The sequence below is a fragment of the Triticum urartu genome, unplaced genomic scaffold (genome assembly GCF_003073215.2).
Source record: "Triticum urartu cultivar G1812 unplaced genomic scaffold, Tu2.1 TuUngrouped_contig_205, whole genome shotgun sequence".
NCBI lineage: Eukaryota > Viridiplantae > Streptophyta > Magnoliopsida > Poales > Poaceae > Triticum > Triticum urartu.
Genome location: NW_024112514.1, coordinates 103,181 through 130,095, shown reverse-complemented (window position 1 = coordinate 130,095; position 26,915 = coordinate 103,181). Strand labels below are relative to the sequence as shown.

Genomic DNA, 26,915 nt, shown 5'->3' with positions numbered 1-26,915 from the left:
CCAAGTGCCAACACGCCGCCGAATCGTCCTCCCATCGCCCCCTCGCGTGCGCTCCAGGGGCTGCAGGACGAGGCAGCCGTCGTCGCCTCCTTCATGATCGCCTCGGGCTCAGGACGGATCTCCGCCAAGTTTCCGTCCACCTCGCAGCCCCGCTCCTCACTCCGGCGAGTACTCCCCAACCCCCTCCCACTCGCCTCGCCAGGTTCCCCCCTTGCCGAGCTGCCGGAAGCTTTAGCGGATGCTGCAGCTGTGGCCATTGGCTGGTCATGTCTCCAACACCGTTGCTGTCGCGTATTCTGGTGAATAGGACTTGGCAAAAGGCCTGGCCTCGGGTCGGTGGTACATGGTGCAAGGTCGAGGGCCCGTGGCCGGGGAGCAGCAAGGGGGCTTGGGGTGGACTTGGAGGATTAGTTAGAGGGCACAGCACGCGGGCATCCGATGTCGTGGTGATGGCCGGAGCAGTAACAAGGTGCCGGGAAGCAGCAGGCAGAGCTGGCAGGAGACTCATGAGTCATGACAGAGGCTGGTCACAGTGGAGGCCTTTGGCCGGAAGACTCGAGGTGAGCTCGGGCCTGGCAGTAGAAAAATGACCAGCGTCCATGGTGGACATGGGAGAAGGGAGGAAGGAGAAGGCTCATCAGATTGGTGCGACCCAGGGGGCTCAAGGAGGCCGCGGTCCACGGCGAGGTGCAGGCTACGGCGAGGGGCGCGACAGCTGCAGCCATGGTAGATAGCCATGGTACAGGCTTGGGAGTGAGGGCAACGACTGCGCGTTTGGGCATGGCGCTGGCAAGGAGAAGGATGTAGAGGAGCCTTCATTGTCCTTCTAAATCATCTCGGTAGCAAAGCTCACATGGCGACGGAGGTGCACGTGGTGTTGGCGTGTTGCTCATCCCCATGGCCTCCCTCCAGGAATACGCTCTCGTGGCCACATGAGCCCTGAGCAGCGTACATACACGGTGTGCGTGCATGGGCCATGGAGTATGCACCACGTAGAAGTTTGGTGGGGTAGTATCTCCTTGACTAATCTTTGTCCAAAGTTTCTAAGCAATGATCGGTATGGCAGGTAAAATTTGAAGCATAATACTAAAGTTTCAATTTTTAGTGATCGGTATGGCAGGTGGACAGGCTTTATGTTCAGGAATTTGACATGCACATGCAGATTCAACGGAGAAAGTCCATGACTAATTACAGGCATAGGGAAATTTAACGGAGAAAAACCATGACTAATTACGGACACTTACAGGCTGAGACTAATTACACGTATGGACATTTACAGGCTGAGACTAATTATACGCTGACATGGCATGGTTTGATTGGCAAGAAGGGGAGGAAGCGGGGCCACCCCGGTAAAAATCAGGGGGGCCAAAGAGAATTAGCGAAGGGCTTCCGTAACTTGCCTATAATAGGCCCGTAGGTCTAGGATTATTGTTACTAGCTACTGCAGTCTGTTGGACATTTTGATTATCAATAATATGGCCGTATGCATCGTTCTGATATAGAGGCCGGGGTAAACCTTCTTTTCGTAAGAAAACATAGAGCTCCGCTGGGAAGTTTATATTTTATGAGAAAATTATGAGTGCAAGTGGGCTGGAAAAACACAAAACAGTGTGCTAAATATAGTCCCGTGGAGCAGTGGTTTGCCTCCTGGCTCCGTCATGTCCGTGCTGCTTGCTATGGAGGCTCCCTGGCATCTGTCACGTCTGGTAATTTTTAAGCAGTTGATATTTTTCTACTTCATTCTTCCTACACTATTTTTTTCCATATAATCCGTCTATTTTTGGTCATGATATATATAGTAGCATATTGAATCTATTTCGACGTGCTCAGATTGACATCTTGCTTGGTCATCACATAGACATGCATATTTAGAATAATTTAATTTATCTAATTAAATTGATGACCCGAAATATGATTGCAATTTCACTATATATTTGGAGTGGTTTCTGATGTCAAGTGTTAATTTTTTTAGTAGAATATTGCAAACAGATACTGCTTTAGTGGACATATGTTGGTATTGCTAATCAACAAAGAAAGTGCATATTGATAGTGGCATGGCTGCACAGCATTTTTGCATTAAAAATAAAGATATGGCAAGGCAGAAGCATGCGAATTGGAAGCTACTCCCTCGCTCCCTTTCTAAATATAAGTCTTTTGTAGCGATTTTAATATGAACTACGTACGGATGTATATAAACATACTTTAGGATTTAGATTCACTCACTTTGCTTATATGTAGTTCATATTGAAATCTCTAAAAAGGCTTGTATTTAGGAATGGAGGGAGTACACCTCAACAATGCATTATGGAAGGTAAACTCTCAAATACCACACAAACCCTTAAATTTATATTTTATAACCGTTGCAACGCACGGGACTTATATATATATATATATATAATGTTGCTATTCATCACCTAAGGTGCAGAATAAGTTATTCTTCACCCGAGGTAATCTTACGATCGCTTCATAAACAAATTACGTTTGGAATATAAATAGTTACATTCATATTGATTCACTACATAAAATTTGGTATAAGAAAACAAAAAAAAAAGGTTATAAGACCAAAAATATCGCATTTTTATGTATGTTTTTTATGTTCGTAACTTTACATAACATAAAATATTTTTTACAGCGAGTATATATTTTCTTACGTTCACTTTTTACGTATGAAATAGAACAAAATTTACGAACCCTAAAAATACGGTGCATTGACGTCAAAATAGAGAGGGGGTGAAGAATAACTATCCCTCACCTAGGGTGAAGAATATATATAGGACAAATGTTTCCTACAAGCAGTGGTAGTTACCATCACTTGCGTTTTATACGTGTAGTATGTAGTATCTGTCGAAACCGAGAGTATGTACGTGTAGTATGTAGTATATAACAATGTTTAGGTAGTATATATACTAATTTTTAGATAGTATGTATCATATTTTGAGTATGCTCTTTTTTTACGTACAAATATGTACGTGTTTCACAAATATAACAAAAACTATGGACTCATATGCAATTTTTTCATGTAACTTGTTTTAAAATATCTTAGATATAGTGTATGAATATATTTAAAATAATAAAATAATATATATAATACCGCATGGTAGTATATGAGATATGTGGGGTAACTACCACCGGGTGGTAAAATAAAGCACGGATTGAGTCTCCGGGTTCACCGTCGCGACATCTTTGCAAAAAAATCCTTATTGTCTTAGACAATTAACCCACAATCAATCTTTCCCTATAAGCCGTCGAAGTGTTGCAACTCACCACGCGTCTATATCCGGCTCAGGAATCAGTCACCAAATAAGATAAGTTTAGTATGTGTATCACCGTCAGATAAAAAAACAACAGGAACCAGCCTCCGCAGGCGCACGCTACGCTAAAAAAATCTGCTACATAAATCGGGAGAAAACCAGCCGGGGCTAACCCGTCTCCTCTCCTCTCTTAGATTCGAGTTCCCCCTGTCCCAGGCGCTCCTTCCCTGCGTGACCTCGAGCAGTCGCCGCCGACGTCGTGTTGCTTCGCTGCGCGAGCACGAATAGCCGCCGCCGCCGCCGTCGTGGTTGCCGTCTTACGCGACCACGAGCAGTCGCCGCCGATGCCGTGTTGCTTCCTTGCCTGACCACGAGAAGCCGCCGCCGCCGCCGCCGCCGTCGTGGTTGCCGTCCTGCGCACCCCAACAGCCAACACTCCCTGCGGAATTCACGATCATAGAGTCGCATGCCATGCATCTGTCTCCCATGCGTCCTCGACTCCATGAAGTGCGCCGTCACGGACCCCCTGACTGTGCAACACGATCTGAGTTCACAAATTGTCCCATTGGTTGCCATGGATGGAGTCTCCATCAATCCTCATATCGATCTGGTCAATATCAGGCTCATAAGATTCTCGATGGTTGATGCCATGACGTAGGTGTTGGGCTCGGCTCCAAGCAGAGTGTGCATGCCCATGGCTAGGTTGTGTCCGCCTACGCACGAGCTCTGACAAACAGGAACATCAGCGCACTAGCTTACAGAGGTGGTGTGCACAGTCCAAGGACGGCGGTGACACGCGAGCTCAGCCTCAGCGATTTACGCGCCGTCGATGACGGCCGGGTCGCTTCAGACCACGACTGCCAGCTGCATCTAGAGACCATGGCGGGGTCAACGGGTTGGCTCACCTAAACGCGGGTGGTAATATGGTATCCATCGATGTTCTAATTCATCTACTTTGTTTCTTAAGTAACACGTTTTTTGTTCTATGAGTATTCACCTTCATGGATGACATTATGCAACCTTTCAGTAATTAATCCACTGATGATGCCTCCTTTAATCTCTAGACGCGGTTGTGGCTATGGTGGCAACCTTAATTAGGATCGTTAGGTGTAATGCAGTTGCAATGCAGTATCTACCCATCCATGGACAATCGAATCCGGTTGCAGCAGCTACTGTCAAAGGTGAATATTTGGGAGAACTATGTTCTGATCAACTAATCATCTTTTGTGGGGCCATTAGTTCTAACCTCATGTTAGCAGCGGTTGATATTCTTAATCGTGTGTGCATGCATGGCCCCAGCTCGCGCTCATCTACTATATATCATAGTTCAACTTTGATTCTATATATGGTGAGTTTGTCATATAATTCAAAATCATGTAAGTCTTATATTTGCTAGCTAGGCGTTGGTTTCATATGAGGCTATTTATGCCCTTTTGCTTTTACTATGACAATTGTATAGTGACTTTCTACATAAAGGGAAAATAATTTGAGTATATGAGGCTATTTGAATGCATAATGGCTCTCCTCTTTGTTGCATTGCATGGTCTGTGCGCGTCGCATGATGACATGCGACGAGGTTCCAGTTGCTACTGTATATTTTTTTAAATGGGTTGTTACTGTATCTTGATACGTGGTAGCAGTGCATCATATAATGCTTTCTAAGAGTTGTCATGTTTTGGAGGGCAGTCGACTTATGATTGGCGGTGATGGATCTAAATGCATGTGTTTTTCTCTCCCGGTGCAACGCACGGCCATTTTTGCTATCTTTTCCCTAATCCCTAATCCCTAATCCCTAATAATAATAAAGCACAGATTGACTCCGTGGGTTCACCGTCACAATACGCTTTTCCCCGTGATTTTACGCTTTCAGTTTGAATTTAAAATATATACTCGAGGTGGTACTAAAACCGTTTCGTACGTGCACCTCCCCTGCCCTCGCTTGACGCCTACCTGTGCCTAAGTGGGCCTTTTTTTGTCTATTACCAACATGGGCCGCGTGGAGTTAAAAATATGTACACACGGGATCGATCTGCCGACCTCCAGTCTAGCGCCAAGAGGGAAATCCAACTGAGCTAGCTTACTCGACTCTATCAAACTTTAGGTTCTTCAACAAATTAAATAGTACCACATCGCTTATCTATACCAAGTCCAACCAGTTTTTATAGGTTCACGAGTTGACTGCAAAATAAGCTGGTTAACAAAAGAAAAGCTGGAGTCGGGTTGCCTGAGGCCATCAGAAATTAATGAGTGAGAAAGAGATATAATGAAGGAAGACGGACCGTGGCACAAAGAGATTATAATATGGGAAGGAGTGGGCATGCACGGATTAATATAGGAAGGAAATATGAAGGCATGGAAGGCATCTACTACACGGCTTATATTGGAAGCAACAAAAAAAAAAGAGTATCCCTTCCATAAGTGAGAAAGATATAAGGAAGGAAGAAGGACCGTGGCGTGAAGATATTATAATATATAGGAAAGACTGATGATATGAGTGGTAAATTCCCAAAACATATGTCGCAAAAAAAGAGTGGTAAACACGTATTCTTTATGCCATGTCTCTATTTAATCCTTCCTAAATTATGAACGGTTTTGTACAACTTGGATGTACTCACCAAAATCAAATGCCCAAATGTTTCAATTTGTGATGTTAACATTCACAAAAGATGAATATACGAGTATATTATATTTAGACGGATGTGTCATTGGCGGTGGGATCCGCCATGCCTCCATGGCCATACGAAGAAGAGTGATTTTTTTTAAAGAAAAAATCAACAATATGATGTGTTGTGCATATGGACACTAAAAATATATGTTTACAACATTGATGATAACCAGTTAATATATTTATGCACCCGTTACAACACATGGGCCATTTTCCTATAAGTGGTAAAAAACGGTTCACAGAGGGCAATCCTCCTATACCGTGCTTTGCGCGTCGGGAGAAGACGCAGCGCGACCGTTTGGGCCGGTCCATGTCCGGGCGGCCTGTTTTTTAATTTTGTTTTTTCTGCTTTCTTTCTTTCCACTTTAAATAATTTCGGACTTCAAAAAAGTTCCCAAATTAGAATAAATGGGAATTCTGAAATATATTTTTAATAAATCATAAAATGTTTGTGTATTTGAAAAATGTTCACGATTTTATTAAAAAACCGTTTTCATATTCAAAAAATGTTCGAAACTTTGAACAAAAATGTTTGAGAAATCAAAAAATGTTCATGATTTTTTCAAAAGGTCATATATGAAAAAATGTTAATGAAATTGAACAAAATTTAGCAAATTCAAAAAATGTTCATGAATGAACAAATATCCTAAAAATTAAAAAATTATCTGTGACTTGCAAAATAGTGTATTCATGCATAAAATGTTTGCTGATTCAAAAGATATTATGCATTTCACAAAATGTTCGTTAAATAAAAAAATGTTCGTCAATTTCAAAAAATAACCCACCAATTTCCAAAACAGTGTTCATCCATTCAAGAAAAGTTCACCAATTCAAGAAACGTTTTTTAATGTTCACAATTTTTAAAACATATTTGCGAATAGTATAAAATATTCTTGATTTTTGAAAATGATCAAATTTGAAAAATGACCACGGTTTCAAATATGTTCACGAGTTTAAAAAATATTCATCATTTTACAAAATTGAGAGTGGTGTTGTATCTCGATGATACAGCAAAATGTGATTATGGCCATTAAAGATTATGATTTCTTTTTCTCCCGGGCCCTTTTGCTAGTACGAGTAATAGATATATTTCATATTGTTAATCGTGGGGCCCACTTATCCTCACCACCTTCCGCTCTCCATCCTACACATCACAAACGCGAGCTCGGCCGCCATGGCGCCACCTCCGCTCCCCCTCTTCTCCCCGTCCCCGAAGCAGCCACCGCCGCCGCCGTGGCTCCACGGCCCCAAAGCCCCCGCCACCGTGACCCCTCCACACCATACAGAGGCCCCTTCGAGCTCGAAACCGCAGCCGCAAAGAAAAACCAGCTCCTCCGCCAACCCCCTCAGCGCCGGCATCCCCGGCGGCCGCACCCGCCGCGCCGTGCTCGGGATCATCCGCCGGGTCCGCTCCCTGGAGCTCTCCGACCCCCCAACTCCGAAGCCCAGACCCAGCACCCGCGGCACCGTCCCCTTGTTCCACCTCCCGATCGAGGAAGACCGGGGAGAGGAGGCGGGGGGAGACGGGAAGGGGAGGCCGGTCCCGTGGTCCGCGGCGAGGGACGAGGGCCTCAAGGCCGCGCTGCGGCGGCAGAAGAAGGCGCGGGAGCCGACCCCCGCGGAGCTGCTGCTGGACCCCGCCGAGCTGGAGCGGCTGCGGCGGGCGGCGCGCGGGGTGGCGGACGGGTGGGTGCGGGCCAAGAAGGCCGGGGTGACGGACGAGGTGGTGGAGGACGTGCGCGGGGTCTGGTCCGGCGGCCAGGAGCTCGCCGCCGTCCGGGTCGTGGAGCCGCTCCGGCGGTGCATGGACCGAGCGAGGGAGATCCTTGAGGTGAGTAGGTGAGACCATAGTTTTCACTTTCAGTGAGATTTCGATGAAATTCACTGCATTTCATTAGTTTCAGCAGTCACTGAAATCTTTACCTTTCGGCCAAAATATTCTAGCAATTTTAGTAGTAAACATTTGTCACTGAAAACCTTGGGTGAGAGTCACTCCCGTGGTTGCGGCTCGGTTACCTTGAGCTCCATTTTGACCAACATTTCTGTTGTGGGTAGTGAGTTTGATTGATGTGAGTGCTGCTTTCATTAGCAGCAATTTGATGCAGTTCTGCTTCGTGCCAGCACATATTTGGCGAATGTGAAGCTAGTGGTTCTGCGTGTTACTTGCGTATAGATGTGGCAAATAAATATGAAATTTCAATGTCGTCATAGCTGACACTGGTGGATGCATGTGGGTGTTGTAGCAAGCTAGCTAGACAGTCTATTGTCTGCCAATTATGGTTGGAAATGTTGACATTCTCTGGCCACCACTTCTGATGTTTGGTAAATCTGAGTTTTTAATGGCCTCTTTGACTGAAAGAAATTTTTGTAGGACTTCAGTTCTAGCCCATAGAGGTTGTTTGATTTGTAGGATGAGATTACCTCTTCTTCTTATGTGCTACTTTGCACTCAATTTCAAAGGAAATATTCCATTAAGTCTAAATGTCTAATCTACTGATTTTTTTCCTTTTCTTTCTGTCCATGTCAATTATGGCATGCAACTAATCCCGGAAGACAATTCAGGTGGTTTCCCGTGTTGTATTGTAACAAACAACACCTACTATGCTCTATTCATGTAGGATAGAACGCGTTATGGCATCCAATTCCTGTCCTATTCTTTTTTTTTTCAATTCCTATGCTCTGTTCTGCAGAGGCTCTTATTGAGTTAAGAGTTATTGAGCGAGGGCAACCAGTTGTGTCCTACTGAAATTATGCTTTGAGATAATTTTAATGCAGAGCGACATTTATTTACTTATCAACTATTTCAGTTTTTTTATTACACAATTACTGGTCGAGTCAAGTCTCAAATTTTGTTTGTTGGACTTCTTTATCAGATAAAATCAGGAGGTTTAGTTGTTTGGACAAAAGGAGACGTTCATTTTGTTTACAGAGGAAGTAATTATCTAGAAAACACAAAACGTCGTCACAAGTCCATAGCTGATATTCAGAGAGTCCCCCCTGAAAAATGTACTGTGCCTGCGCCCCAATGGAAACACGGAAGCAACACCGAGCCTTCAAATAATCGTAATGGTGATGCTCATGGTGTTTTCCGAGAGATTGATCCAAGCCTTGGTGTTCATGCATATGAAGAGCCTGTCGAAGGAACACTCTATGAGAGAGAAGTCAACAGACTGTTGGACAGTTTGGGCCCTCGGTTTGTAGATTGGTGGTGGAACACGCCATTGCCTGTGGATGCTGATCTCCTTCCAGAAGTTGTTCCAGGCTTCAGAACTTCATCTAGACAGTGCCCTCCTGGTGTGAGACCGACACTAGCAGATGAGGAGCAGACATATCTGCGCAAGCTTGCACGTCCTTTGCCGACACATTTTGCCCTAGGTGATTATGCTATTCCTTCCCAGACTTTGCACGTGTTATTTAAGTTTGTGGCTGGTTCCAAATAACTATGCCTTTACAGGATGGTTAAGTATCAACGTCCTATACTGTATGCACTCTTGTTATGCGTAAAGCACCTTAATGTTCCAAAACAAATATTGTAGAATCACAAAATAACTATCATACGAGATTTATAAATACGTCCCAACTAATCTTTGACAGGCAGAAATACAAGACTACAGGGTTTGGCGACTGCCGTGCTAAAGCTTTGGGAAAACAGCCTTATAGCGAAGATTGCAGTGAAAGTGGGTATCCAGAATACTAATAATGAACAAATGGCATGGAATCTTAAGGCAAGTGCTCTTCCTCATGATAGTTCATAATAGGTGATGCATTTAAATATCAAACACATACAGTGTAGAGAATACTATGAAGACTATGATACTGAATGTTCATAAGCAATAGTTGTTCATGCTTTCTTACTTTTCTTATCAGAAATAGTTGCTGTACCTTCGTCTGTATGACACTGAATCTTCTCAGTGCAGCATCTTACTGGAGGAACTATCATATTGAGAAACAAAGATTTCATCATTCTATATAGAGGCAAGGATTTTCTTCCTCGTGGAGTTAAAAAATCTGTTATTAAGCAAGAGGCCCGGGTAGATGCCCAGCAGGTGAAGGAAGAAGAAGCCCGATTAACTGTGATAGACTCACTTCAGATGTTCACTGGTTTACCATCTGAGGAAACTTCTGCGGGAACTTTCAGAGAATATCTGGATTTCCAGCTTAACCATGTGCAGGAAACAACTGAAAACAACTTGGGCATGGTAGAACTAGAGGCCGAGAAGCATAGACTCGAGAAGGAGTTGAAAGACCAGGAACGGAGACTTTCCATTGTAAGCCCTGATCTTACATTCGCGCTCTTGTTTCAAATCTAACCTTCTTATAGTACCTAATGGAACAAAACCGGTGTCGGCTGCAGCTTACGAAGAAGATTGAAAGATCCAACGAAGTGCTTGCGAAGCTTCATAGTTCTTGGAACCCTTCAGAGCAATCTGCAGATAAAGAACTCTTGACAGAGGAGGAAAGAATGGTATTCCGAAAGATTGGCCTAAAAATGGATGAGCATGTGCTCCTTGGTATAACATTCTGCATTTACACAGAATTTTTGTTTCATATGTGCTCTTATGCGTGTGCAAGTGACCAAGAAAGGTACTTGCCCGTTGCTGATCCCAAAAGCTATTTTGCTTTGTTTCCCTCGCAGGAAGACGTGGTATCTTTGACGGGGTAATTGAAGAGATTCATCAACACTGGAAGCATAAAGAGATTGTGAAAGTAATTACCAAGTAGAATCAAGCTTACCAAATAACATACACATCAATGCTGCTTGAGGTTGAGACAGGAGGAATGCTAATAGCAACACAAAAGCTCACAAATAGCCATGCCATAATACTTTACCGTGGAAAGAATTATCATCGCCCGACAAAATCATCACCCAGTAATCTCCTGACAAAGAGAGAAGCATTACGAAGATCAGTTGAGGTTCAACGACGAGGGGTAGGAATCCTCCAAAAACCATTTTTTATTTCCCCCCTCCAGATATCCGTTTTGCCAAGTGCTGCTTTATGTCTCACTTCGTTTCATCTGATTTGCAGTCAATGAAACACTACGTTTGGGAGAGACAAAAGTCTGTTGAGGATTTGCAATGGAGACTGGTTAGTTGACAACGGCATTTCTTAAATATGAAGCATCAAGGGCATCAATAGACTGTCAATACAATGAAAATAAATTCCATTCACTTCTGCAGCCTGGAATTCATGCAGGGTGTTTGTTTTTGTTGTGTTGCAGGCAAATGTGATAAGGAAAATCAGGGAACTAACCATATGATTCATGGAGATTGTTGGTAGTATGCAAATGATATTTTTGAATGTCTTTCTATCTAGCTTATCATTTTTTTGTCTCAGTGCGTTGGATGAATTTGTACAGCCTGTAATAAATACAGTTGTATGATTTTCTGCTAATGTATATATAATAGATACAGGAGCTACAGCCTGTAACAAATACTGTTGTATGTATATATACATGATACAGGAGCTACGGCCTGTAACAAATACATTTGTATGTATATATACTAGATACAGGAGCTACAGCCTGTAATAAATACAATTCTATGTACATGTATACTAGATATATGCGAAAAGATGAATGATATATTTACCGCAAGACAAGCTCTTGGAGACGGTGCGGCGAATCTGCACCCGGGCTCAGCTGCACCCACTCTCACGGAAAAAATCAAAACAAATACAAAAAAATTCAAAAAATTCCAATTTTTTTGTGTGGTAGATAATTAGATGCGTGAGGTTCGCTCCGAAATTCAACTCGTTTGGACATTTGAGCAAGTCTGTGCAAAAAAGATAAAATCGGGGTCTGTAAAAAAGTTTACTGTTCACGAACTGTTTTGACCCGATTTGTCTTTTTTGCCGAGACCTATTCAGATATCCAAATGAGTTGAAATTTGGAGCGGACCTCACGCATCAAATTATCTACCACACAAAAAAATGGTTTCTAGTATTTGTTTTGAATTTTTTGCAGACCGGGAGCAGCTGAGCCCGGGCTCCAGGATGAATTATCGTGTGGCTCCTCTCTTCTTTAGAACAGTTTTCTTTTAAGACCTTTTATTCTGTCATTCAAAACTATGAGATTGTTCCTTACAAACTCCTTTGGAAGGTAAAAATTCCCCTGAGAATCAGAATTCCTTTGATCTCTGGTTGATTTCTAACCAGAGAGGCCTTGCTCAAGGGAGGGGGAGAAAATGTGAGCCAAAATGTATTTTGTGTGGAATGTTGTCAATTGGGTGATCGGCGTCAATTGCCAATTTGGTAATGTGACTGATTATTTCAATGGGTTGAGTAAAGGCTGTCACAATCTTATGACGGTGGGATTCACTGCGGTGCTGTGGGGAATTTGGAAAGCAAGAAACCAAGCATGTTTCCAAAACCAATGGTAAGGCAATCCAAGTGTTCTCATGTTTCAAACATACCACTCGACTGATTGTGGAGTTCTTTGCATGCGAGACGTAGGGCGCAAGGCTACCAGGACAAATCTCGAGTGATGTCTTCAATGCGAGAAGAAGGTGGGTGCCATGGGTTTTGATGGCTCTATTTTATATAGAGTTCTCTGAGGGATTTCTTATGGTTATTCTCATGGTTTTGCCAGTTTCACTCTTTAATTAGTATTTATTTGTCGAGATAGGAGAAACATGGGATCCTTACTTCTATTACTAACCTTACACTTTTAGAAGGATATAAGGCCTCAGTGGAGTATATGGAAAGGAGAGACACAACAGTTACGAAAGAAGAGGTAAAAGAGACTAGTGTAGAGGAGAAAATATCTGGAGGGGAATTGTTTTGCTTAGATCCACCCTGGACTCCTCTGTAGGGAGATCCTCCATTCCACCATCGGTAACAACATCATTAGAGAGCAATTGCAAGGCTAGGGTTTGTTAAATCTATTGATAATTTGACACAGGGATCATGATCCGGATATTCATAAAATTACCATGGTAAAATTACGGTAATATCATTATGATTCACTTTTATTCCGATCTCCGTGTTTGGTTGTGATCCCTCTTTCATGCGTGAGCGTGAGTAATCCCACTAGGCATGGGGATTTAGTTGATTGGTGAGATGTGATTGTGACTAATTCTTATTTATAATTATGTCTGGTTATTTAGATGATTGATTATGAGGTGATTATCCATGGTGTACGCAATAGTTATTGTCTAATTTAAGGGTCCATGCAACATCAGGTAAGCACTCATTGTCCAGCAATTCTGTGACCACTAGGTGAAAGGTGTTGGCTTCAATGAGGAGCAAAGCCAATACTAGGAGCAAAAGAAGCCACAACACATAAAGCATTGGTTTGATCTAATGACCTTAATTGTTGCGGCCATTCGTGATGGCAATGGAAGGCGAGACAATAGAGTGAAACCGTGTCGGTAGGAGGAGTTCGGTTATACAAGAGTGAATCGCCTACCGAATGTTCAATACAAAGGGTAACACCACATTATGGTCGCACAATACACTTCCATTATTTACCATGAACTGAACCTCTTTGCGCCTAACTTCACCATTGCAGGAAACATTGTTTACTTGATGTTATTTACTTTATGTTTTAGTATTTTATATTCGGTTACTTCACTCTCCTTTATAAACATCTATTTCACCATCGCCATCTCAAGTCTTGCAAATACCATACTAGTTAGTTAGTATATTTTGAAGCGTGGGGGAAAGCCCATACAGCTTGGATATGGCTAGCTGGTCACTAGCGCCGATGCCTCCTGCGTTGTTCATGAGGACAAGCTCCTGCATGAGAAATCCAGAGTGGATGCCCTCCTCTTTTGTCCCTTGACAAGCAACATGAGAGGCTACTACGTTCCAAGAACCTCTTGGGAGAAGGATCCACTATCAAATGGGGATGGGGGCCCAAGGAAACTTTCCATGCCCTCCCTGACGCCCTCTAGCTCTTGCTCCACGATGATCATTGTATCAATAACCATGAAAGCTTCTACCATTTGTCTGTTCATACGTATGATTAGTTGGTTCGCATGGACTCATACTAATGTACTTCCTGTTAGCAAGATCTCTAATGTATGCATCCAACTCCTCAATTGGTATTTTCTTACTAGGGTCAGGTTCAACATCACTAGGCTTGAGTTGAGTTTTACTATGAAGGACATCATTAGTTGTTCGAAGTGAAGGACCCGTTTTCGTGGATCCCGTGGTTTGAACTTGGAACAAATATATCACTGTCTTGTTTCTTTTATGTATCTCGCCTTCCTTTAAAATTATATAGAGACAAAATTACTAAATATATTTCTACATTTACAGAACTACAGTATCACAAAACTAAGTGAAGGAAACACCATTCTGTAGGGAATTATTGATTTTTTAGAAAGGGTAAAAGAAGAGTCTCAAAAGATCATTCTTCAATCATTGGAAGTAAACAACATGGAAAAACCACCTACGCGTAGTGGAAAACATTAAGAACTAAAGATCATGTGTCAATCAAGGCATTAAAGTATCAAACAATGACATTTTGCAAGCAAGAGAAGTTGGGATTTGGAAATTTGGACAGCCCGAGATGGGGGATACCTTTGCTGAGCCGCCGAGATTTCTCCTTGTCTTTATGACCTTATTGGACGAATGTCAAACGGGGTCGCCGCCTTGCTAGGGCTGCAGGGGAATCTAGGGAAGCAACAGAGAAGGAGATGGAAGGGGATGATTGCCAGCTGCCACACGGGGTTGATCGGCGCCCTGCTAGGCAGGGCGAAGGCCGCATGGGGAACGTTGGCGGGCGGTGACACCTGGCAGGGTAGTGTTTCTTTGTCTCTTTCTCATCAACAGATAATAGTGGTAGTCACACTGCTTTTCTTTCTCTCCTCTATCACTTCTGCTTCTCTCCTAGATCACTAGTGTACTATGGAGATGGAACGTGATGTCCAACTAGAGGTTAGTAGTGGGTTTTGCCTTGGTCAATTTTTTAATATAGGATGTGTATGCTTGAGAAACCTTATACAAGCACACTTTTAGTGGGTTGAGGAGGGAATAACGACCTCATACATTCTACCAAACACACTTTTAATGACTTGAGTACTACAGAATAAATCCACCATGGCTCCGCCCCGGATCATAGCTAACTAGAAGTGGTGATGGTGAAAAAATTACTCAAAAACTTAGTTGGATGGTGGCCGAAGGGCACCGGAGCTGCCTTGTGGGGTCCACATGTGGGCCCATGTGTCCTAAGTACGAGGCCGTGTATGGAGGCCATGTGGCTCCCGTTAGCTTCTTTGATGCCTTTTTTTTGAAGAACCGACTGGAGCGTCCCCTTTTCATTAGGAAGTGGGAAATATTTACAAATTGGCATGTTTTAAAAGGGGACATGCCAAAACCCCATGATCCCAAGGATCTCAATCAAAGCCGCACGCTAACTACTCATGAATTTGAGTCACTCTTGGCCGGAAGGCCAAATCATGGCGCGAAATCTCCTCAAAGGCGAGATGGTCCACCTCGATGTAAGTCAGTCTCGTGCCTTCGAAGATGTGTCAGTTTCTCTCATTCCATGCATTCCAAATTACATAAATGAGGATGCAATTGCGTCGCCTTCTCAAAGGGTTGTTTGTGTCCTTGAGGCTTCCATCCCACTAGGCGTCAATTGTGGGGTTGGCAGTCGTCAGAGTGAAAGCCGACGACTCTCCTGCCCAGGACATCACAAGTCTATGGATGACGGAAGTGAATGGCCAGTACTTAAGAAGATGGTCAATGGTCTCAAGGGCACTGAGGTAAAGCTGACAAACAGGGTCATGCGGCCAGCCATGCATGGCCAACCGATCAGCCATGAGGATCTTGTTGTGGAGGACAAGCTAGGAGAACAACTTACGCTTTGGCTCTCCATGCGCCTTCTATATTTTATCGCCCGAGAACCTTGGATAAGACCCGAATAATTGAGTTTGATTGCCTCCTTTCGCAAGTCTATCTAATAGAAAGTTAGGACCATCATTTTTTTTGTAGTTTAGAGCTTGGGAAACATGCAACTCTTATCCTTTTAGCAATTTGTTATTAGGCTAACCCAAAAAATTAGAAGATATTGGAAAAAATGGTAATAAACACTCCTAAAAACTCCTAAAGTCCTTGATACATTTAGGACATTTTAGGATGTCCAGACGGAAATTCAAATTCATACTTAGCTTGCTCGGAGGTAGCAGACGAAATTCGAGGTGCCGAATATGAGCAGTAAGCTTCCACAACATCTCAGATATATCGAACACCTCGCTAGGGGGGGGGGGGTCGACTCAGAGCAGAGGCTCGAGATGGTATCAACTCAGAAGGTCCCATATTAAAGTGGAGAGATTTAGGAATTGGAAGTATGTGGAATTTTGAGATTTTTTGGAGTTTGATCTCTCTGCACTTAGAAAGAAATACATCTCCTCACAAGGTCTCTCTCAGATGTGTGCACATATAGAGTGCATATATGTATCGATGGACTATGAAACCTGATGTAACATGTAACAAACAAACATGCGACCGAGAAAAAAATGATAAAATAGAACGTTGATGATTATGATTTGGTGATGAGATCCTCATAAAAAAACTTTAGATTTTTTATTTATGTATAGCTAATAATAAACTTGAAACTGCTACGAAGATATTTTCGAGACCATATGCTTTAGAGATCTCTACTAAGTTATTTAAGGACAGACATAGAGATATATACACTATATTAATGTGAGTATCCCAAAATAATCCATGAAAAGCATGCAATTTTGTATTCCTTCGCAATTGAATTTAAGTACCTTTTTAAGACATAATGTATTGAAATAAAAAAATACTAATGTGAATTCCATTACAAATACAATTCGCATGCAAAATTTTCACAGCTTGAGCATAAAGAGCAATATTATCAGTCTGAATAAGGATCACAACCTGATCTCGAGAATAAATAACTAGTATAAAAGTTTGGTATAAATATGGAACTTATTTTAACTTGGCTTAAGTAAATAGAAAAATATTAAAAAAACTAATAATGTTATTACTAAAAAACAGAAAAAACCTTAAAGCTGTCATAGTGTGGTGATAAAAAACCAGTCGATTGTGCCCGGTGATCGTACATGTCGCCCGGTCAGATCCAGGATGAGATCGTGTCTGTGTCATCGTCGATCCGGGCGCAAATGCTTAATGATCTCTAGGTCTGCAGACAGCGAGAACAATAGCAGTCTCGCCGGGAGCTAGGGCTTGGTGGTGGTCGAGTACACCATGGGCAGGGAAGCTTCCAATGATTAGGGCTAGGGTTCTTCCGATGAATAGGACAACATGGTGGAGATGAGGACAAATGACCCGAGCACAAAAAAAATGCTTACATCAAGAAACAAAAACATAAATGTGCAGTAAGGCCAATATTGTTTCAATTTTCAATTAAAATAAGATAAATCATTGTCCAACTTTAATTTGTTCATGACATCACATTTATGTGTTTGCAGAGATGCCTCTAGTGATGCTATGACCCTGGGGTCTATCTTCTTTTAATTGCATACATCCGCCGGTCCTTTTTATTATTTTCTCCTATTTATCAATTCCTACCTTACCATACAATTTATCCTTGTAACTAGCAGGACAAGAAGCTTTACAACCTTCTTGAAATGTTGGGGCAATATTGTTTTGTGTTTGGTGTGCAGGTACCGAAGAATTTTGTTGCCAAGGAAAATCCTACTAGTTCGATAAATTGTGGTTCTCAATCAAGGGAAATATTTAATGTTAAGTTACTTCACCATTACACTTGGGGTTACCCAACCACTATTACAAGAGAGCAACACACCTCGGCTGTCTCGGAGCTGCATATCGTGTTCGGTTGCCGATGTTGAAGCCGGTTCAAGTGAATCCTCTCTAAGAGCATCTGCATGTAGCCGGTCTCCAATTGTCAGACCGCCTTCGAAGTGGTGCGGACCACCTCAATCTTGTCTTGTTGAATGAAACAAAACGTTCCTACAAAAAAATGTTTGCCCGTGTAGTCAACCTTATGCAGGACAAATTCCCGTGCAACTCCTTCAAGGGTCAACCTGCCCCGGTCCTGGTGGACTATACAGGTCTTGTCCACGGGTCGCACTGGACCACATGTCTGGCTTGACCTGATGGTTAACATGACGTGCGGGAGTGGGCTGAGGGCCCACTCATGCCACATCCCATCAACACTGGATGTGTGCCTTGATTCCCGCACGGTGTTAATAGACGTCTCCTCTATCCCTACACCCAATTGATGCCGTTGTGGCAGATATGAGGGGGTTTGCTGCCACGTGGCAGGGATAACATGCCGCCATTTCACATTTCTCCTCCCCTATATAAGGCATGGAAGACAGCGAGCGAAGGCTTCACGCTCTCTTCTCCCTCCCCCCATCTTCTTCCTTGCAACCAGAGTTCATATGCCCCAGCGCACCGCTGCTTCTCCACCGCACCACCATCGTAGAGCTCCTCTGTAGCACCATCGCACCGCCATGGGTCGCTCCATGGGACGCCGCCTGATGAAGGATGGTAAAGTCATCAACACTAGCAAGAATGTCGTGTTGGCAAAGGAAAAGGTGGTATCCAAGATGAAAGGAAGTGGATGTCTTCCACCGCGACGCGTGTCCAGCTAGTCGAATGCGCTCTTATCACTACAAGGACGCGAGAGAAATTCATCGAAGGTAGTATTAAAGGGATAGTGCATTACCGGTGTTAGCGACAAAGAGATTGTTTGCAAGAGAAGGTTACCCTGTTAAGATACGAACAGAGGGCATGCCACGCATAATAGTAAAAAAAAGGCAGAGAAGAGGATTGAGGAACAGAAGGAGTCGGAGGCCGACAAGGAATAGAAGAAGCTGTTCCACTCGTAGCTCTTTTTTTAAAAAAAAGCTTAACTCACATTTCGGGAGCGGATGTTGCTCGAGCTACCGGAGGCCAACAAGGAATAGAAGAAGTTGTTCCACTCGTAGCTCTTTTTTTTAAAGCTTAACTCACATTTCGGGAGCGGATGTTCTCGAGCTAAAGATATACCCCCAACTCTTGAATATCTCTCACTTGCCTTGTCTATTCGACGCCGGCTACCTCCCACTGCCAGAAGTTGCCTTCGCACACGCCCCTATAGCCGTCAACAACAATGACGTCTGGGAAGAGGTGATACCACAACCCGAGCCCAATGAACGGGTTTGCTTTATTATCTTCCTTATTCATGGGTTGGGGTTTCCAATTCATACTTTTGCAGGGTTTGCAACATCTCTACTATCAGCAACTCCAACACCTTCCTTCCAATTCCATCCTCCACATTGTGTGCATCATCACGCTGTGTGAAGCTTTCCTCTGCTGCGAGTAGCACTTCGACTTGTAGCGGAAATACTTTTGCATGAAGCTCCAAACAAATGTTCACATGGCCTGCGAGTGCGGCAGAGCCACTAGCAGGAAAGCACTGAGTACCTGGCTAGAGAGTTCGTCGATACGATCAAGAAGTGTCAGGAGGAGTGGTTCTATATCCTAGATGTAGAACTAATAGGTCCTTCTCGAGCCGACATTGTCACCCCGTTCAGCCCGACTCCTCGGACTAGGCGCGACATATGGAGCCTGAAGAGCAACTTTGGGGACTCTAGCTCCATGAAGAAGCTGAGAAAAAGGTGTCGAGGATGGATGACCAGGGTATGAATTATGATGCATGTGATGCACATGGCCCTCAGCCGAGGGATCCATCCATTGCAAGTCCGGACGGACCTGATATGGTAATAACCAGGGAGAATGTGATCCCACAAGGGCAATCCGGGGTGACTTGTTCGAGAACAAGTCACTTCGGGAGATGCTCTCCATGATGTTCAAAGGGAAAATGACGAACTTCCCCAACGATCCGTTTGAAGCCGGATTTTAAGCCACCGTGCTTGTAGCCGAGGTGAGGTGAGTCTTTACTTACGTTTCTCCACCTTCATCTAACTTTTGCAATTTGAAGTGACCCATGGTTTTGCTATATCAGCCACACCGCTCATGGGTAGCCAACACTTGTCCTAATCTCACAACTCGAAGATCCTCATCCGGAGGGCTTGGAGTGGCTCCAGTCCGAGGACCCCGCCAGGAAGCCTACGTCTACGTGTGCCAAGGGGCCAGTGATTGAGGTCAAGCTCGAGGACGACCTTGGGGAGGCCGTAGGGGAGTCTAGCAGTGAGACCAAGGACGCCGACCCCAAGTCCTTCAAGTTCGCCAAGTGCACCCAAGACGACGGAACCTTGGGCTCCAGAGACAACTAGGCAAACTCGGCCAAGGACGCCGGGCGGAAAAACGTCAGAAAGTGCGTCAAGACCCGGCGCGCAGCACATCTACCTGTTCTCCTCCATCACCCAGGCTACATGCTTGTCGTCCAAGGTAGTCGCTCTGCTGCCAGTAGCTTTGAATCTCCGAACCAAGCCTGCCAGTAACGGCTGAACAACTTATTGTAACAGACTGAGTTTTGAGTCTTTGACTTATCATCAACATGTTTTGCTTTGTAGGCTACCGCCCGATCTGGGTGCCGATCTGACCGGCGCCCCTATCGTGTCCCTTGACACCCACCCTTAGTACCGATACGGGGGCCTCGATGGTCGAGGCGGTAGCTCATGATCCTCCACCTCGTCCCGACTTCACCACAGTCATCGCAGCCACGATGAAGAATGACGCCGGAAAACCAACCAGCCCAAAGACAATGAGCCGACGCGTCGATAATAGGCGTCGACTGGTAGAGTACACAATGTTGGCACATACCCGACCTTGATAACGCTGTTGTCGAGTACTTTCCGACAATACGCAGCGACGTACAAGCTACAGCCGATTGCTTCCGGCTGCTTCGACGGAGACGTGCACGTACAACGGTAAACAAGCAGGCAAGCACCCTGGTGGATGGATTCTCGTGTCTAGCTAGCTAGCGTAGACCAAATTCGTCGGAAACACAATACGCAGAGTCGCCGAGTTGGCCAAGAAGGTCGTGTCGAGCCTTTGCACTTTATTGCTTTGATTTGATCTAAGTTGATTACACGGGGGTACAGCAGTATTTATATTGGTCCTACTAGTCCTATTCCTAGTCCTAGTACTAATACAAATCCTACTCGGATGATTGCACCACGATGTCGTTACGTCATCAGTCTTTAAAGAAGCAAGGTCATGAAATTGGAACTCCACCGAACTGGTATACCCGTCTTCCGATGAAATTTTCAACATTGTTTACGATGATTATGAGCATGCAGACATTGATGATCAACCGGAGACGTCGGCCGCAACAAACGGCGCGGGCGGCGCGGCAGAAAAAGGAGGCACGCCAGCAACTTCCGCTGCTTCACACGCGCAAGAGAAACCAGCAGCCGAGGCGCCCGAGGGCACGTACGGCACGCCTGGTAGCAGCGCGCGCAGCGCTCGTCCTGGTGGCGTTGTTCCATCAGGACCAGAACATGCCACCCCTGCTCGTGGCCCTCGAGGCCTGGCACCGGCCAGCCCGAAAGAAAAAAGCCTGTCCATTGGAGGTGTTTCCAGCAGCCCACGTGTTGCACCACAAGGACATGAAGGCCATGTACGTGAAGATGATACACATGTCTTGGATTGTTCATCTGATGGAGATGCAGCCAGTTCGGAGGAACATGATTCACCAGAAATTGGGAGTTTGGCAACTCCGGATGAAAATCCCTCGTCTTCGACTGAACAGGAGACAAGGGAACGTCCGCCGACACCAGTACGTCTTCGACCTGTGGTGGATTTATATCCGAAGAAAAATCCGGTGAAAATTAAAAGAAGAGGTCGACAGTGTTTGCTTAGCGTCGAGGAACCGACAAAATTTGAAGATGCAAACACGGAGGAGTGTTGGCGTCGTGCTATGGACGAGGAGTTGGGATCGATCCAAGACAACAAAACATGGGAGCTCGTGGATCCTCCATCCAACGACCATAAAATCATAGGGCTCAAGTGGGTGTACAAAGTCAAGAAAGATGCCGAAGGAAACTTGGTGAAGCATAAAGCAAGGCTCGTAGCCAAAGGATACATGCAAGAGCAAGGTGTAGACTTCGAGGAAGTGTTCGCTCCAGTCACAAGGATGGAATCGGTGAGGCTAGTTATAGCTCTCGCGGCTCAAGAATCTTGGAGGCTACATCACATGGATGTAAAATCCGCTTTTTTGAACGGGGAGTTGAAAGAAGAAGTATATGTGATGCAACCACCGGGTTACATAAAAAAAGAAGAGGAGCACAAGGTGTTGAAACTACACAAGGCATTGTACGGGCTATGCCAAGCTCCTCGGGCGTGGAACATCAAGCTTGATTGTACACTAATTTCTCTTGGTTTTGAGAAACGTCCACTGGAGCATGCTATGTACAAGCGAGGTAAAGGCAAGGATCGTCTCCTCGTGGGCATCTATGTTGATGATCTCTTGATAACTGGAGCAGATGAGGAGGAGATTGCTAGATTCAAGCTACAAATGAAGGAGCTTTTCAAGATGAGTGATCTAGGGCTCTTGACTTACTATCTCGGGATCGAGGTACATCAAAAGCTGGAGGGAATCACACTATGTCAGGAGGCATATGCAAAGAAGATTCTTGAAAGCTGTAGCATGGAGGATTGCAATCCAAGTCATGTTCCAATGAAGCCTCGACTTAAACTTAGCAAGAGGAGCCAAGCACCCGCAGTTGATGCAACGGGTTATAGAAGTGTGGTCGGAAGCCTAAGGTATCTTGTGAATACACGACCGGACTTGGCCTATTCCGTTGGCGTAGTGAGTCGCTTCATGGAAGCACCCACGACAGAACATTGGGCAGCTGTGAAACAAATACTCAGGTACATCAAAGGGACAACTAACTTCGGTTGTGTCTATTTGAGAGAGAAGCGGAAGGAGATGGTGGAGCTACTTGGCTACAGTGATAGCGACTTGGCAGGAGATATTGACGACCGTAAAAGTACCTCGGGCGTGGCATATTTCTTGGGAAGAAGCATAGTGAGTTGGCTATCACAAAAGCAGAAGGTGGTCGTATTATCATCCTGTGAAGCGGAGTATATTGCAGCTGCAACCGCGGCAGGTCAAGGGGTGTGGCTAGAAAGACTACTGACCTCACTGACAAGGAACCGAAAGGAGTGGTGCTCTACGTTGACAACAAGTCCACGATTGCTTTATGTAAGAATGCAGTGCATCATGATAGAAGTAAGCACATTGATATAAGGTATCACTACATACGTGATTGCGTGGAAGAAGGCAAGATTGAAGTCAACTACATTTGCACCGATGATCAGCTTGCAGATATCCTGGCTAAGTCTTTAGGGCGACAGAAGTTCACGATGATGCGGGGAAAGATCGGCGTCCAAACTGTGAAGCGAGGATATCGTGGTTGGGGGGGGGGGGGGGGGGGGGTGATTGTTGGAAGTAAACACGACAATATGTGTCCGTGTCCTTCACGTACATGTGCTTGTACATGTATCCGAGTAGGTTTCCAAGTCAATCACCGGGTAGGAGTAGTACTAGTTGGCTTAGCTAGTATATATAGTCACGTATCCCCTTGTAACCAAAACGACCGTGAGTTGAAAAGCAATACAAAAAGAGCAGGCTCGACACGAGCCTGTGGCCATCCAAATCGATCAAGTGTTCGTGTACGTAGCCTGCGCCGAGTCGATCAAAGTACAGATTGATCAAGTGTGTGTACGTGCTCGTATTGTGTCCCGGCTAGAGGTGCTAGTGCTTAGTACTAGTACACGTCAGGAAGAATCGATTGGAGATACACTAGCAGGAGGCTAGCTTTGTGTTGCGGTGCACCTCGACGTAAAAGCACTTCGTCGAGCTCGTCAGCAAGCTTCGTCTGTCGTCGTCGTTCGTCATCGGTCGTATTGCCGTCGCCGGAAGTACTCGGTGTCGGGACTAGGCCAACACACAGGCTGCTCCAGCAAAACCATCCCCGGACCCCGGGCCTCTGGTGTGGAACGCCGGGAGGCAGGGAGCGCCGAAAATGCTAGGGTGCTTCAATCCCTGGCTCCTCTATGTAAGAGCAACCTCAAGCAGCAGCCGCAGCCCCACGACCGCATGCCAGTCTGCCACCACGCCACCAGCCGCATCCAGAGGCGTCGACCGCCCTGGTCATTCCGGACAACGTGTATGTGCGCCAGCTCGGACCCAGCGCTTCGGCCAGTGCGGAGATGGTCCGCCGGCCCACTACAGAGATGTTAGCGACACAAAATATCCAGCGTTATTTCCGCAGAATGATATGGTCAGTAGTCCTGAAGGTGCATATCGACGCAAAATCCAGTACGCAAACTGAGTCATTTTTACTTAGCATGCTCGTGCACTGCAAGCACCGAGGTGCAGTCTGCCTTGGGGGTTGAGACAACCCGGGCTGCTGGTCGTGTAGATTAGCCTTTAGCAGTAAAAAAATCACGGTGCTGTAGCCTCTGGGACTAAAGTTGGGTACCAGTAGACGACCCGAAGATCGAAATCTTTCTTGGGTGATAGGAAATCTTTCTCGCGGCCGTCCTGGCCGGCGCCGCTGCTGCCCGTCCGCACCTCGGCCTTCATTGCTCCGAGCTCCGAGCTGACCCGCAGCATGCCCGCATGGCCGGCGCAGCCACAGCTCGCGCCCATGCGCGGCCGGCATGGCTGCTGCTCGCGCTCATTGCGGCCGGCACCACTGCTGCCCGTGCATACCTCGGTCTCCACTCAAGATGGCAATGGCGTCCCGAAACCCGCGTCCCCGCAGGTTTTTACCCTATCAGGGGACGGGAATGGGCGTTTTTTAACCCCGCGGGGCTGCTGCTGGGTAAAATATAAAACCTGACACGTTTCGCGGGTTCAAACCCGTTTGAGCAATACCCGAACCCGAAACCCGTCATCCTCATCAAAATACCACACTAAGCCTAATTAGACATCATGTTGAACCATGTATGACTGAATAATGCTCATGTTTGTTGCGGAAATATGCTTATGTAGATGTTACTGCTCTTTCTAGCTGTTATTGCTCTTTTTGATCAAGTTATGCCGCTGAAATATGCTCCTTGTAGCTGATGTTATTGCTGTTTTTGCTCGAGTTATGCTGCTGAATTATGCTCCTTGTAGTTGTTGAACCATGTACTATTGTATTGTGCTGAAATTTTCGCAAGTTATGCTGTTGAAATATGCTATTTTTGCTGCCGAAATGCTATTCTTTGCTGCTATTATGTTTGCTTAAATATGCCGATTTCCCCGTGGGTTCCCCGTGGGTTTAGAAAACCTGATGGGTTTAGGGGACGGGCAAAAAACTAGCCCCGCGCACGCTGACGGGGACGGGGGCGGGTTTGTGATTTTCTCGTGGGGATGGGTTTAGGAAGGCAAAACCCGATGGGTTTCGTCCCCGTTGCCATCTTGAGTCTCCACCGCTCCGAGCTGACCCGCCGCATGCCCGCAAGGCCGGCGTTGCTGCTGCTCGCCCTCCCAACTTCGCCAGGGGCTAGGCCGCCCGAAGCGCCGCGTCGGACCTTGTGGCATGCGGGGGTGCGAACATCCAGGTCCCGACGGCATCCCCCCCTCCCCTCGCCGGCGACAAGACCATGGTCGGCGTGCTGTTGTTCTGCTCGCCGGGACTTGATTGTTTTTTTGCTTTTCGAATTGAAGGGCCTCTTTGTAAAATTATAGGGACTGTTTTGTATATCAATAAATAGTTAAAATACCCATCTAACGTCGTCTATCACGGTTTACAAACCATTATGCCACGTTAGCAAATGCGGGCTCACCTATCATAATCATCATTAGAATGGCCAAAGTCATTGACCTGTGTTTTTTTTTGTGTGTGCAAAAAATAGCCTTGAAATTAGTGATTTTTGGCACAAAACTGTAAAAGTGTGGTTCCTAAAACCCTAGTCTTCAATGTTAATGTTTTTTGCAATTCACTCATTTGAGAACAATCGACCTGAGGATCGAAATCTTCTTTGAGAACTTATACTTACAACAAACGGATGTGCAGTAGCCCCCTAGACTCGGGTCATGTGCAAGTGGCCGACCTGAGGAGCGAAATCTCCTTAGAAGCCTTATGCACTTTACGGTACAACATATATGTGAAATCATCAAGGCAGTAGCCCCCGAGACTGAGGTCGGGCAACAGTGGTCGATCGTTAGGACCGAATCTCCTCGGGTCGCCGCTAACTGACTTGAATTTCCCGTACTTGATGTGTACAACAAGCAGCCTTGGAGAACCTGCGCCTCTGCAGAGAGATGTAGAGGCTGAAAAAAATGTTGGCGGAGTCCGAGATCAATGTGCAAAACCTTGAAACGAACGCCGGGAAGGCCGCAGGTAAGTTATCTGTTTTCCTTTGGCATTCTGCTCATAACCTTGCATGCCTAATCTGTGTTGAGCACCTCCAACTCCATTCTGCAGCAATATAAAAGCGGGTAACACTAGGTTACCTGCACTAGATTATAGCCGGTAAGCCATATCTTCTTCAAATGAATTTTGCACTAGGTTATAGCCCGTAAGCCATATCTTCTTCAAATACATTTCGCACTAGGTTTTTATTTTTATTTTTAGAAAAGAAGGAAGGCCTCCGGCCTCTGCATCTGGGGATGCATGCAACCACAAGCAGATGACGAGTTGACATACCTGCACAAGCTTGCACGTCCTTTGCCAACACATTTTGCACTAGGTGATTATTCTGTTATTTTCCAGACTTCATATTTGTTACTCAAGTTTATGGGTGGTTCCAAATAACCATATTTTTAGAAGATGATTAAGTATTAACTATCCGAAATAAGCTTTCCTCCTCGTTTTGTTGAAAACTCAGTTTGCACCGTACCATTTCTTTAGTAACTACACAAGCCATTCGTGCCCGCCCCCACGTCGCCCAGCTCGGGTGGCATGGGGGAACCCTAGCCGCAGCGAGCGAGGCCCCTCCCCTGCCCCCACCTTGCGCCGCCACCATCGGAGGGCCGGCCGGCGAAGCCGCACCGGACCCCAGGAAGGTGGAGGCGGGGCGGATCTGATCCTCACGCCCCCAATCCCCCCACCTCCAACCCACCACCCGCATATCCCCCTCCTGGTGGCTGCCTGCTGGCCCGGTGACGCCGGCTCCGGTCCCTCGTCGACCTGGCCCGCGTGGCTCCGG

At 45.5% G+C, this 26,915-nt stretch overlaps 1 protein-coding gene across 1 annotated transcript; it reads left to right on the top strand.

Moving 5' to 3' along the window:
• The first annotated feature begins 7,039 nt into the window (after nt 1–7,039).
• Nucleotides 7,040–11,463, top strand: LOC125526855 (chloroplastic group IIA intron splicing facilitator CRS1, chloroplastic-like). Its single transcript, XM_048691473.1, has 8 exons — nt 7,040–7,747; nt 8,790–9,291; nt 9,511–9,641; nt 9,834–10,184; nt 10,271–10,427; nt 10,553–10,845; nt 10,944–11,003; nt 11,137–11,463. The coding sequence occupies exons 1-6, from the start codon at nt 7,091–7,093 to the stop codon at nt 10,636–10,638; spliced, it is 1,884 nt and encodes a 627-aa protein (XP_048547430.1). The 5' UTR covers nt 7,040–7,090; the 3' UTR covers nt 10,639–10,845; nt 10,944–11,003; nt 11,137–11,463.
• The last annotated feature ends 15,452 nt before the right edge of the window (nt 11,464–26,915 follow it).